The sequence below is a fragment of the Rosa chinensis genome, chromosome 7 (genome assembly GCF_002994745.2).
Source record: "Rosa chinensis cultivar Old Blush chromosome 7, RchiOBHm-V2, whole genome shotgun sequence".
NCBI classification, from domain to species: domain Eukaryota; kingdom Viridiplantae; phylum Streptophyta; class Magnoliopsida; order Rosales; family Rosaceae; genus Rosa; species Rosa chinensis.
The window spans coordinates 68,974,843-68,987,753 of NC_037094.1; the positions used below are offsets into that span (position 1 = coordinate 68,974,843).

The 12,911-nt window shown below is 37.9% G+C and overlaps 1 protein-coding gene across 1 annotated transcript; it reads left to right on the top strand.

The window, feature by feature from the left end:
• The first annotated feature begins 8,268 nt into the window (after nt 1–8,268).
• LOC112177157 (serine/threonine-protein kinase SAPK2) lies at nt 8,269–12,644 on the top strand. Its single transcript, XM_024315377.2, has 9 exons — nt 8,269–8,755; nt 8,869–8,943; nt 11,026–11,127; nt 11,296–11,349; nt 11,458–11,550; nt 11,622–11,714; nt 11,816–11,920; nt 12,012–12,110; nt 12,241–12,644. Exons 1-9 carry the CDS (start codon nt 8,636–8,638, stop codon nt 12,472–12,474), a joined length of 975 nt encoding a protein of 324 aa, XP_024171145.1. The 5' UTR covers nt 8,269–8,635; the 3' UTR covers nt 12,475–12,644.
• Nucleotides 12,645–12,911: the final 267 nt, after the last annotated feature.

Genomic DNA, 12,911 nt, shown 5'->3' on the forward strand with positions numbered 1-12,911 from the left:
TTATGGATTTAGTTGATTTTTTGTAGACACAATTCTTGTATAAGAATCTAAAGGATCAACGGTTGAAATCATTAAATTAGGTCACATACTAGTATGAAAGAGTGAAAATCCTCAAATTCTTAAAGTTAGGAGGTCCTCTCTATAACGGGCCTATATATATATATATATATATATATATATTTATATATTTATATATTTTTATATATATATATATATATATAGGGCCCTTCCACTAAGGGATCTTTTTTTTTTTGTCATTTTAAGGGATACCATGTGGGACCCACTTTTAAATTGCATTTCGGTATCTCGATCATTTAGTTTTTAGGTCCTAATGTATAGATCACTTCAACAAATTTCATCCAAATTGATGATTGTTAAGGTATCAAACTAGATTAAATCAATGGACGAACTGAATCTGTCGAACCTAAACCGTTCATGTTTATAATTGTTAAATCGTTGTTTTGAATGCCTTAATGATTATCAATTTGGCTGAAAATTTGCAGAGGTGATCTACTCATATAGATCTAAAAATTGAACAGTTGAGATGTGAATATATGATCGAAAAGTGAGTTTAATAAGCGATCCCTTAAAATGTTAAAAAAAAAAGATCCCTCACTAGAAGGGTCCTGCACACACACACACTGGCGAACTGAGCTAGGGGCAAGAGGGGGCTTATGCGCCCATTGAATTTGTGTCTACAATGTACTTAATTGATGATAAGAAAGCTTTTTTTTTTTTTTGACTTTGTCAAGGGGAACCCAAAGGCTTCCTAGGCCCAAGATAAACCCCTTCGGCGCATGTGAAATGCTCCAACTGTGCATTGCAGCACAGTGCCTGGCCACTTTGACAGCTTCGGGATTCGAACCTAGGTTGGGGAGCACACCCAACTAGGCAAGAACCACTAGGCCACTTGCAGTGGTTGATAAGAAAGCTAGCAGACAATATAATAACATACTAGACTCCAAACACACCCTATAGGTGTGGATAATTACGTGAGAAGTTATTCCACATAATGTGGAGGAAATTGCTGCACATATTTTGTTTTTGATTTTTGATTTTTGACCATTTTGTTTTTATCAAATATTTCAGTTCAAATGTTTTTTAATATTTGAGAGATATTTTAATAAAAAATTTCTATTTTGGCTGACAAACTCTCTTATTTTAATAATAGTATAGATATGTCCCCACTTAACCCAATACTTTAATAATATATATAATTCATATAGATTAAATAAGCTTAAAACGTGTAGCAGCCAACATGCTTTTTATGGGACAAAGTGCTATTAAAGAAATTCTCGTCCGGCGGCGGCCCTGGCATCTCGGCTGGCCTTGGCCTCGCCGACGTCACGCTGTTTTGCTGCCGAACGGGGACTGATTTGCGATCGTTCAAGGGTTCCCTTGTGTTTGGTGTAGCTCAAGGTTCTGGCAGGAGGTGTTTGGCTTCGGGTTGGGTGCGACATCTCTGGGAGGTGGCAGTTTCTCGTTTTGCTGGTGGCTTGGATTGATGGCGCCGCTCGAAATGGAGGGTGGTGTGGATCGAGGTCGCCGAAAACGGGGCAGGTTGTGGTGGCGTTGCTGTGATAGCGAGGTTCATCGTGATTTTGGTCGTGGCGGCGGGGTTCCGTCGTGATTGGGTCATGGAGGTCTTGGCTTGGGGTGGCAAAATCAGGGTGGCGCTGGGATGGTTTGGTGGTCTGGAGGTGGAGGCTGCATCTGAGCCAAGCTGGGCCTGCTGGTCCTTGAATGGGCCTTCTCTTGGGCTACCTTGGACTGTACAAGCTTTGGGCTAGGGCTTTTACCCTAGGCCCATAAAATTTTTCTTTGTTTTAGAGATACTATGTTAGTAGTTTTTACTTTCAATAATTCCCTGAGTGTTTAGGGATCTATACACTTTATGTGTCTATAGTGCCTTTGGAGTAGTACTGAAGGAGGATTTACGCTAGTCTCTACGAATTTAATGTATAATGAGTGGACCTATTTCTATGTACCACCGTGGGTACTACCACACTTTCTTGATCTGTCTAGTTGACGGCAGCAGAAGGGTATGTAATGGTCATTCTGGCATGCGATGAATGATACTAATGCGCGTTTTGAGTTTGATTAATATATATATATATATAAGAAACATAAAGGCAAATGACCTCATCTAACAAAAAAAGAAGAAGCCAATATATGACCAACATAACCGATACGTGATTAAACAAGGCTCCTATGTCCCAAATTCTCAAAACCAAATTAAAATTGTGGGCAGCCATGAAAGTCCAAGAGTCCAAAAGAGAAAATTCCAACCAGAAGAAAAACTTTGATTTACCCAACGGAGACGAACTAATGAAGCACTAGAAGATAAAAGCCCTTTTGACAACAAACAAATTCTTTTCTCTGTATTTCTACTTCTCTTTAGTCTGACCAACAAGTACAACACAAGTTAGATTTTCTTCTTCTTTCTATTTTTACAAAAATTTCTTTTTTTAATCGTTTGGATATAAAGTTGTAGAATGCTAAGTTTGATTATTGTTGTATGGTTTAATTTTTTTTTTCAATGGGAATTGATATCATTAAGATCAACAGCCGACCAACAAACTGTTAAAGGCTAAAGTCTAACTGTACTTACAACAAGATAACCGGCAAGAAAATCCGGAAACCCTATTCTAACCAAAACAAACTCATTACAAGTCGATGATAAGCTCGATAAAATTAGTGAACTTACAAACAAAGAAACTCCGTGTCGTCTAGGGTAAAATCATTGACTAGCATCCCCATTGGCCAGGCGTGCAATTGCGGTACCAATAGAAAGCCACTTCCTAGCAAACAAATAGGAGCACCTCTTTATTCATAAGCTGCTTGAAAAAAAGCCAATGTTATTCCAGATAATTACCAACTCCCGTAGCAGTCTTGATCTGACAACGATTGGTCCTGGACCATTTACCGGCCCAAATGCCCAAGAAGGTCTACCTCTTAGGCCAGACCCACCCTGATCATTAAGTGATAAATGAGGGTAGCAAGACACCCTCCCTACTAGCCCACAACACAGGGCCCAATAACCCAAATTTGAGTCCAGGCCCAAGCCCAAACCTGAGCTAAGTGAGCAGAAGCCCTAGTTTGCTTCTGCCTGTCCATCACAGCAGCCGCCAAATTTTTCGGTGGTCAGTCTCTCCAGCACTGCATCCTCGTCAATCTGGTTCCGCTGCCTCCCTTTTAAGATCCAAGCCAGCAACAAAACACCAGCTGGAATCAGGGAAAGAAAACCCGATCTCTTTCACTTAATACTTGCTGGTAGGGCTGGGCACGGTCCCAGACCGGCACCATATTTACAGGGACCGGGACCGGGACTGAGCCTGAAGTTTTCCGGTCAGTCTCAAATCAAGTTTTCCGGAGGTCGGGACTGGAGAGAGCTTGGACCGAAGTTTCAGGGCAGGGTTTCTCGGGTTTTCGAGCCTTTTGCACCATCATGAGATTTGGTTTATGCTTTGGTTTTACTTTTCACGAATTGAAGATCAACACAAGAATGACAAGCTATTGAAGAAAATAGAAGATCAACACAAGATATTGAAGAAAATTGCAATCGAAATCGAAATATACAAGCCTTCAAGGCTACTGATCAAAATCCAAAATCCCTAAAAAAAAATAACAAAAATCTCATGTCCACCAATTAACCCCCAAATCAGTAAATCCCCTTTACATAGATGGAGAAAACATGCTAAATTGCTTGAAGACATGAAGTAATTGACCCCTCTCACCCCTGATTCTCTTGGCCCTCTCCCCAACATGGCATGGATCTGGAAACTGAAACTTCCCGATCTGCAACTCTGTTTACATCAACACATGAACCAAAATTTGAGGTATGGAGGAATAAAAATGAAAATCTTGGGTATCTAAGATGACGAAAATCATAGCTAGAAGAAGACAGAAAAGGTATGAACAGAGAATAAGAGAGGAGATGAGAGAAGAAGAAGAAGACGAAGAAGAAGAAGAGGAGGAGGAGAAAAGAAAAGAGGAGAAGAAGTGTGCGGCAGTGAAAAGAGAAAGAGAGAGAGAGTAGAGTAAATAGGTTTACTATTATATAGTTAATAGATAAAGTCAGAAAACGGGCATTCCGGCTTTTTTTATTTTTGATTTCTTAGGACTGGGCCCGGACCGTTTTATATTGCTTTCGGGCTAGGCGTTACAAAACTGTGAAATTTTTTAAAAAAACCCGGACCATTTGGGCCAGTCCCGGGCGGATTTTTTTGGTTTTCGGGCTAAATGCCCAGCCCTACCTGCTGGAATTCGATGGAAAACGCCTCCTAACTCTCTCTGAGACTGGTAGCCAACAATTCAAACAAAGTCTTGGGAATAGGACAAGAGATCGGAGCCGCGCCGGACCCAATCCTAGACCAGATTGGATTATGCCTCGTCTGCAACCAGGATCCAACCAAAATCACAGCTGTGCCTCGATTCTTTTAAGAGAAGAAGAAAGCCAAACTTTTGGCGTCGCTAGACTGGACGGGGGTGGGGACGCTGCTGCTGGAACTCGAAACCCTAGGTTTCGTCGAGAGAGAGGTCGAGGTCCTTTTTTTTACCTTTGTTGTATGGTTTAATAGTTTAATTAATTGGATTAGAATATAATGGCTTTTAGCTAGCAATCTCGATACAAGATGATGATTTATTTAAATTTGTTTATCGATCAATTTTATCGTTTTTTGTTTATTTGGTTCTATAATTTTTTTTTTTGCTAAGTACTTATTCAAATTGTTATGATATTGAATAATTACAGGTTGTGCTAAACAACGAATTGTCTCTAATTTTATTGTTTAAATTTTTTACAAGTTATGTAATAATTCCAGACCGTTCTTCATAGCCAGAAACTCTATATGAAGAGGAGAACTGACAAAATTCATTATGTGTGAGAAAGTAGCAAGAAACTACCCTTGAGAGTTACGAAGCACACCACATGTACCTCCAAATTGGACATTGGACAAAAAAGCACCGTCGACATTTAATTTTAGTACATGATCTTTAAGGACCTGCCATCGTTTACTACTCTTTTGGCTAGCAGAAGCAGGACTATTACTAGGCTTATTAGCCTGCAAATATTCCTCGTACCAAGCCATAGACAAGGAGATCAAACTTGATCCAGATTTAGAATGCCCTCTCCAAAGTTTGTCATGCGAAGTTATAATTAGTAAAGACTTAATTAAATTTTTATAGTTAGCTGATGAAAGTCAAGGATCAGGTTTTTTTTTTTTTTTGACGAAATAGATAGAACTGAAATTAAGATCAAGACTATGTACAAGGGATATAAGTACACGTAACCTACGACGAAAGTTAGGATAAAAGTAGATACCTATACTAATTAAGTAGGGGGAGCCATTCTAATGAGGACCCCTAAAATGAGAACTAGTTGAAGACTGAAATTAAATTTTTAGTCACCATAGGGGTAGGAGTGAAAATTCACTTTTCGATCACATTTCCGCAAATAAACCGTTAGATGTTTAGATATTTATGTGTAGATCATTTATGCAATTTTTCAACCAAATTAAAAATCGTTAATACATTCATAAATCGTGATTTATCAGTTATGAACATGAACGGTTCATGTTTGACAAATTTGGTTCGTCCATTGATTTGATCTAGTTCGGTACCTTAATGATTAACAATTTGGAAAAAAAATTCAGAAGTGATCTACCATGCATATATAAACATCTAATAGTTGATTTGCCGTAATGTAATTGAAAAGTGGGTTTTATAAACCATTGATTAGAAAGTCCTCAAATAGTCCTCATTTTAGTTGTAACGTCTCGTATCCCAATTTACCCGTTGACTAGTCATTTGGACGGTAAAAGACAATTACTTTCACCTTTTACGTTGTTTCGATACTTTTAGTGGCCCTAAAAGTTGACTTTTTGTTCGAATTATAATTTGAGAAAATTTAATTCATTAAAGTTGTAGAGGACTTTAAACTGAGTGCGTGCATATATGGTACGTAAAAATCGGAGTTCGTATGCGAAAGTTATAAGCGAAATACCAAAGTTGCTGTAGATGGAAATTTGGTATAAATTCGAATTTTTTTACTGTAGGCCGGTAAATTTCTTTTTCTTTTCTCTCTCCTTCCCCCGTGCTCTCTCTCTCTCTCTCTCTCTCTCTCTCTCTCTCTCTCTTCTGCAACTCTCTCTCTCCACCTCCAGGCCACCTGAAGGCGTGCAACCGGCGTTGTTGGATTTGTCTCCTCTTCCTCTCGACGCCTACGGTGGTATCTCACGAAAACTTGGCCGGAAAACGACGAACCAAGTCATGGAAATTACTGTAGCAAAATGGGTCAACGCCGAGTTCTCCCATTTCCGGCCACCACAGGTGACCAAACCAGGTTTTTTGGAAGCGGCTTGAACCGCACTTCATGCTCTCCAAACCTCTTCCAGCGATTTGAAGCATAGAGGAAGAAAGCATAATTGGAAAATTTCACTGTACAATCGGGTTGCTTGATTGTTAGACCACTTCGAGGTATTTTCTGACTTTGTCACAGTTGAAAAAGTTGTTAGTTTTGTTGAGTAGGTGTTGCTGCCAAAATTTGGTGCCCATCGGAGGTGGTGGCCGGCGGCGTGTGGGGCCTACATGCCGCCACTGTGGGTGGCACGTAGAGGCGCGTAAAGCAGGTTTCTGGCTTCGATTTTTAGCTAGTTAAATCCTATATTTGTTGTAGAGGTTGAATATGTGATTTTAGTGAATTTTGGAGAAGTTTGACATTGATTGTGAATTTCCGAAGTTTGGAGTTTCAGATGTCGATTTGTGGGAATCCGACCTTCGGATTTCCTTTGTTTCCGCTATGGAATACTTTAATCGATGGATTGATATTAGTGGTGAAGTTTGGCTTGAATCCGGAAAGAAATGGAGATATTGGTTTATGAGGGGTTTTCGGGTTTTGTTTTAGAATCGTATTTATTTGTCAAATTAATTGTTGTTTACGGAATATAATTGTGTACAGGACGAGGTACCGACCCATTGCTTGACGAGGATCCTTACGCTTGGGTACCACGTTAGCGGTATACTGTGAGTGAACCTTTGATTTTAATGATGCATGCAAAGTATTTTCCGAATTATTGATTTACTCATTTATCTTTTCAATTATCGAGCATATATTTTGATCTCGGATTATAAATTGATTTATGAAATGAATTGGTTTCGGATTTATTTTTGTTTTATTGATTGGTGTTCCATCATGACTTTCGGATATGAATTTGTTATGCTCGGATTTGAATTTATGATTTATGTTGATTTTTCGACAAATTATTTTTCGAGGTGATTTCTGGAATTGCATATTATATTTTCATTCGCCGATTTTGAGTTTTCTGAAAAGTGTTCGAAAATGGGATTTTCGAGGGAATTATACTAATCTATTATTTCTCGCTTATTTGTTGTTGGTTTTGAGAAGATATTTTTGGCGTGTGGGACACGTCGATGATATATTTGGTTTACTGTGAGAATTTGGGGAAGATTTATGGATTAACTGGTTTGCGAATATTTTTCTTATGCCATACTTTGGGTGATTATTTGTCATGCTAGCATTGAGTCTGCCTTTGTGGCGACGTGATGGGATCGTGGCGCTGGTTACTGCTTTTGTGACAGTAATACTGAAGCCCAGTATCCTAATTGCCAGACATAGTGGCGTAAGGGTATATATGGGAGTATGAGAGTACTTTAGCCTGGGAGGCTATCACCCGAGCCTGAAATGCTCATTCGTATGACTATCATCTTCCCCTACTTATTATATTATTTTTGACTAGCCCCATTAGAAGATCTCCCATTAAGTGGATTGCTTGCAACAATTGTAAATAGATACTTATAAACCAATTCGAAGAAGTGAAAGACTTTTTAAAACCTAGCCTAAAATTGATCTCGTTAAAACTTAGACAAAAACGAATCTTGTCCGACATGAAAATAATCACAACTTCAAGTATCGAATTCAAACATAATAAAGAAAAAGTCAGCATCCAATACGAACGACGTTGCAGCAACTTCAAGTATCGTTAATATTAAAGCTGAAGGGTCATGGTCCCCACAGCATCCACTAGCATTTCCGACGTCGATCATCACCAGCATCGTAAGTATCACCAACTCTCTCACCTAGCAGTCAAGATCATTGCTAATAATAGCATCAAACCAGCTAGGATATTTTCTATTTTTGGTCCTACTTATATAATATTAAACGAGCTAGGATATATTTCTTTTCTATTTTTGGTACTACTACTCATAGCTTAGATATTTTCCTTTTGTGGGTACGACGGGGCTAAAAGCGGGACATGCTGGAATAATAAGAGATGCATTACCTCCATAATATTTGTCGCATGCATCAGAGTTGGTCAATGATTCAATTTTCTGTGGCTCTTAATCGTTTTGAGTACACAGTAAGATGAGTTTCTGGCTTTCTGCACATTTACTCTGCAGTCAAATTACAGTGTGGCCCTGTGTCTCAGATCCAAAACCTGCCCACAGACCTTCTTTCCACTTGTCCTAATTTCATAAACGTCTCGAAGGGTTGGACAATTCATGCAAGTTGGTGTTTCATTATTCTCAACAACCAAAAAGAAAAAGAAAAAGTTGAGGATCCTGAGGAATAGAGTTGATCAGTGAGTTGTTGTTGTGCTTTGGAATTTAGAGATCTATGGAGAGGTATGAGATTGTGAAAGATATTGGGTCTGGGACTTCTGGGGTAGCAAGGTTGGTAAGAGATAAATGTACCGGAGAACACTTTGCCGTTAAGTTCATCGAGAGAGGCAACAAGGTCTGTTTCTTCATCTTCTTCATCCCAATCTTAATTTTTTCTTTTCTTTTTTTTCTTTTTCTGTTTAGAATTTTTCAGGGTATTGGGTCATTCCCATTTCTGTGGTGTTGCAGATCAATGAAAATGTACAAGAAGAAATCATGAACCACAGATCCTTGAAGCATCCCAGTATTGTTCAATTCAAAGAGGTTAGCAATTAGTAATGAATTAGGTGAATATATCCACAGATTCTATATGTTCGTCCCCTCCAATCACGACAATGACTTATTATGAATTAAAAAAAAAAAATTGAAAAGAAAAAGAAAAAAGAAAAAAGTATGAATTTGCCTTTGTTACACTTTTTTTTTGCTTTAACATATACTGATGGCATGTTCTCTATCAATTTTGTATAACCGGCCCATTGCATAGGTTTCTATTTGTGTTTCTTGGGTCTGATCAATACTTTCGATCAAGTCATCACTACTAAAAAGGTCACTGCTCAATATTGGAGGCTATTGGCTCTGTAAGCGGGACAGCGGTTCTTTCAAATAAAATCCGAGACGAGCAATTCTCTTGAACCCAACCCAAACCACAAATGATATGGGTAGCACGCAAAGACGATCCACAACAAGTATATAGAATCAAGAGTAGCTCCAATAACCCTACCAACCCGGTGATGGATGTTCTAAAAGAGTACAACACGAACATACCCCTAAAGTAGAATCGTAAACTCTAGCAGACTGAACTGTAATGCAAACTCTAGGGGAGAGAGTTTTGATTTTTCGTTTAGAGACTTTATATAACTTTTTTTCTACTGACAATAAAATTGAATTAGATTACTATTTTTGAAATAAAGAGTTCATAAATTAATATGACCCTAGCTCATGGCCAAATAATATTACAAAGAATACTACTCTATTTAGATAATGTTAGCTCCGAGTAGTCTATGCTAACAAAATCAACTTGCCCCGTAGGCAATTTATTCTACCTAAGTCTAAACGCCGAGCATGTCATTATGGTATGATAAAGCCAGATACTTCTACAAAGGTTTCTAGAGAGGTTTTTACTAGATAGACATTATTCTAACTAGAACAAAAATTAGGTAGTACGTGACAACCTCAAACTAATGAATTCGGATCTGAGAAAACTGGGTAGTGTCTTTAAATGGTAGATTAGGTAGAGAGAAACCCCGATGTAAAAACTTTGAAGGCAGGGAGGCTAGAAAACTCTAGCCACTGCTGCCTCCATGAGAGAGATGTTGAGTGTTAAAAAACAAAAACATTATGTTAATTATGAAAGAAAAGGAAAAATTGTATTTTAATGCAGTTATAATAAGTAGTGGGTAAATTTCTTGAAATAGATAGTGGGTAAATTTCTTGTCCTGAACATTTGGTCTAATGACATAAGTCTTTATTTTGTGAGTAGAAGGTATTGAGTTAGATTTATGGACGAGTGGTCGTTGATAACTTGTTTGAGAGTATCATTAGCAATGCTAGTTATTTTTTAGTCAATTCATTTTTAGCCAAATAGTTAAATAGCTACTTTGGCTAGCCACTTTTAAATTACCTCCGCATCAATTCTCTCTGTTTTAACTAGTTTTGAATTTACATTATTTTTTGAATGAAGAAAAAATAGTTTAAATGTATTTATAAATTAAACACAATTATTTTTTAAAAATGTTTTAAATTAATAAAAATAATAAAGAGCCTCATCTTGCTCTCGATATTTAGGGAGCGAGATAGCTACAAGTTAAAATGGAGAGTCACTTAGGAACCTGATGCAGTTACTTAAATTGATAAAAAACTAAACATGATCTCCTAAAATAGCTAAGGAGTCAAGTTAAAAAGTCGGCTAAAAATGCTCTAATTCTAGTTGTTGTATAGTAAAAATTAAATTGTTTCAATAATGTTTAAGTTCCTATTATTCACCAACTGTGGAAACCCAGCATGGTTGTAGAAACTAGCTTCCTTCTGCCACAGTGAAGTATTTTTTTCATAAGAACTGTCACCAGAGATAAGCTTAACTTTAGCTAGCTTTGTTAATTAAGTGCATGTAAGGCCACCAAAGCTTAACCGTGGCGATGGTAGCGTGGCCATTGGCCAGTTTTCAATTTGTAGCTAGGACCAAAGCTTTGTGGCCATTATGCCAAAGCTTAAAGGTAATAATATTTTTCGATATGTTAATTTTTTTTTTCAAAATGTTATTTTGCTTCCTCCACTATATGTTATGAAGTGGAAATAGTTATAATTTTATATGTTATGTTTAGAATTATTTGAGTCTCTTTCGTGCAGGTCCTCCTGACACCAACTCATCTATGCATTGTGATGGAGTATGCTGCTGGAGGAGAACTCTATGAGAGAATATGCAAAGCCGGTAGATTTAGTGAGACTGAGGTAAAGTAATTTTGTAGGAAGGGGTTGAGTTGGGATATGAGATCTTTTAAGGTCATCAGAAAATGAAATACTTCAATTTTTTTTTGTATTTTCACATTTAGTTTCAGTTGAAGTACTTTTTACTTTGCACTCAGTCATAACATAACTAATTACAATCATTTGCATCAGGCAAGGTTTTTCTTCCAGCAATTGATATCAGGAGTTGATTACTGCCATACAATGGTATGTAAAATTTGTCAAAGTTCAGATGAAGTGGTGTATACCACCTTTTTGTTCTCCCATTATCTTTGATAGTATTATTTGTGGTAAGGAATAATTTATTTACCGCAGAAAGTATGTCATAGAGACCTTAAGCTTGAAAATGCACTCTTAGATGACAGCACAGCACCTCGGGTGAAAATATGCGATTTTGGATCCTCAGAGGTATTTTTTTTCAAATGCATTTAGCGATTGGTTAATGAGACATTGAATAATATTTTACTTTGTTTGTGAAGTCACTACTACTACATTCTTGGCAAAAATCTACTGCGGGAACACCGGCTTATATTGCACCTGAGGTCCTATCTGAAAAACAATATGATGGAGCGGTTAGTCCAAATTGTTATTGTGCCTTCTCATTATATTTCATCAGCACTATAATCTGCAACTGTGGGCGTTAAGCATCTTTTATAATCTTAAGACAGTACAGATTGCAGATGTTTGGTCTTGTGGAGTCTCCCTATATGTCATGATTGTTGGAGCATATCCCTTTGAAGATCCTAAGGACCCTATGAACTTTAGAAAAACAATTCTGGTGAGTGGCAAAATTAACAACCTTTAAAATCCTCCACCCTCTCCTCTCTCTCCCGAGTCAGAGTGATCATGTTATATTTGTCTTATGACAGCGGACCCTTACTGTATGCTACTCAATCCCTGGTAATGTACGAGTTTCTGTGGAATGTAGAGACTTGCTCGCTAAGATATTTGTGGCAAACCCAGAAAAGGTAACAAAGCTTTCATTTTGGTGCTGAGCATTTACTTAGCTGCTTGATAAATTAAACACACGTTTGGCGTTTGGTGGTGAAACTTGCTTGCTTAGCTTTCTCATTGCGATCTCTGCTCATCTCTTTGCAGAGAATTACAATTTCAGAAATTAAGAACCACGGTTGGTTCTTGAAGAATTTACCTATGGAAATGTGGGGAGGAGGAAGTTGGGAAAGCAATGATGTAAACCATCCATCCCAAAGAATTGAAGAAGTCCAGTCCATAATACAAGAGGCAAGAAAACCTTTAAAGGTCCCAACTGTCAGTAGGCATATCATTGGAAGCAGCATGGCCATTGATGATGCTGAATTAAACAAGTGGTGATTTTTTATGCTCAAATGTGAGCAGTTAAAGTGTACATATGACACAAACCATACTTATCCCTGTGAAATTGGTCTTATGCATGGCTTGCTAGCTCTCACCGGCCATTTTGTTTTGCTGTATTGATAATGTTTTGTTATTGTAAAAGTCAGGTTTTATCTTTGGGCAAACTACTGTTTAGTCCCTGAAGTATGTCTTCGTCCTCGTTTCATTCCCTGTCTTTCTAATTTAATCCCAAAAGTCCCTGAACTCAAAATTTGAATGCCAACTGGTCCATTTCATCCGGTTGCTGGATGAGGTGTCAATTTTGTACTTGCTAGCTCAGCGCCACGTAAGACACTGATTTTGTAAAGAGACGAAAATGCCCCTGCTTCAGTTTCTTCCAAATTTCCTCTGTCTTCTTTCTTATCTTCTTTCTCCTTCTGTCTACATGAAGATGT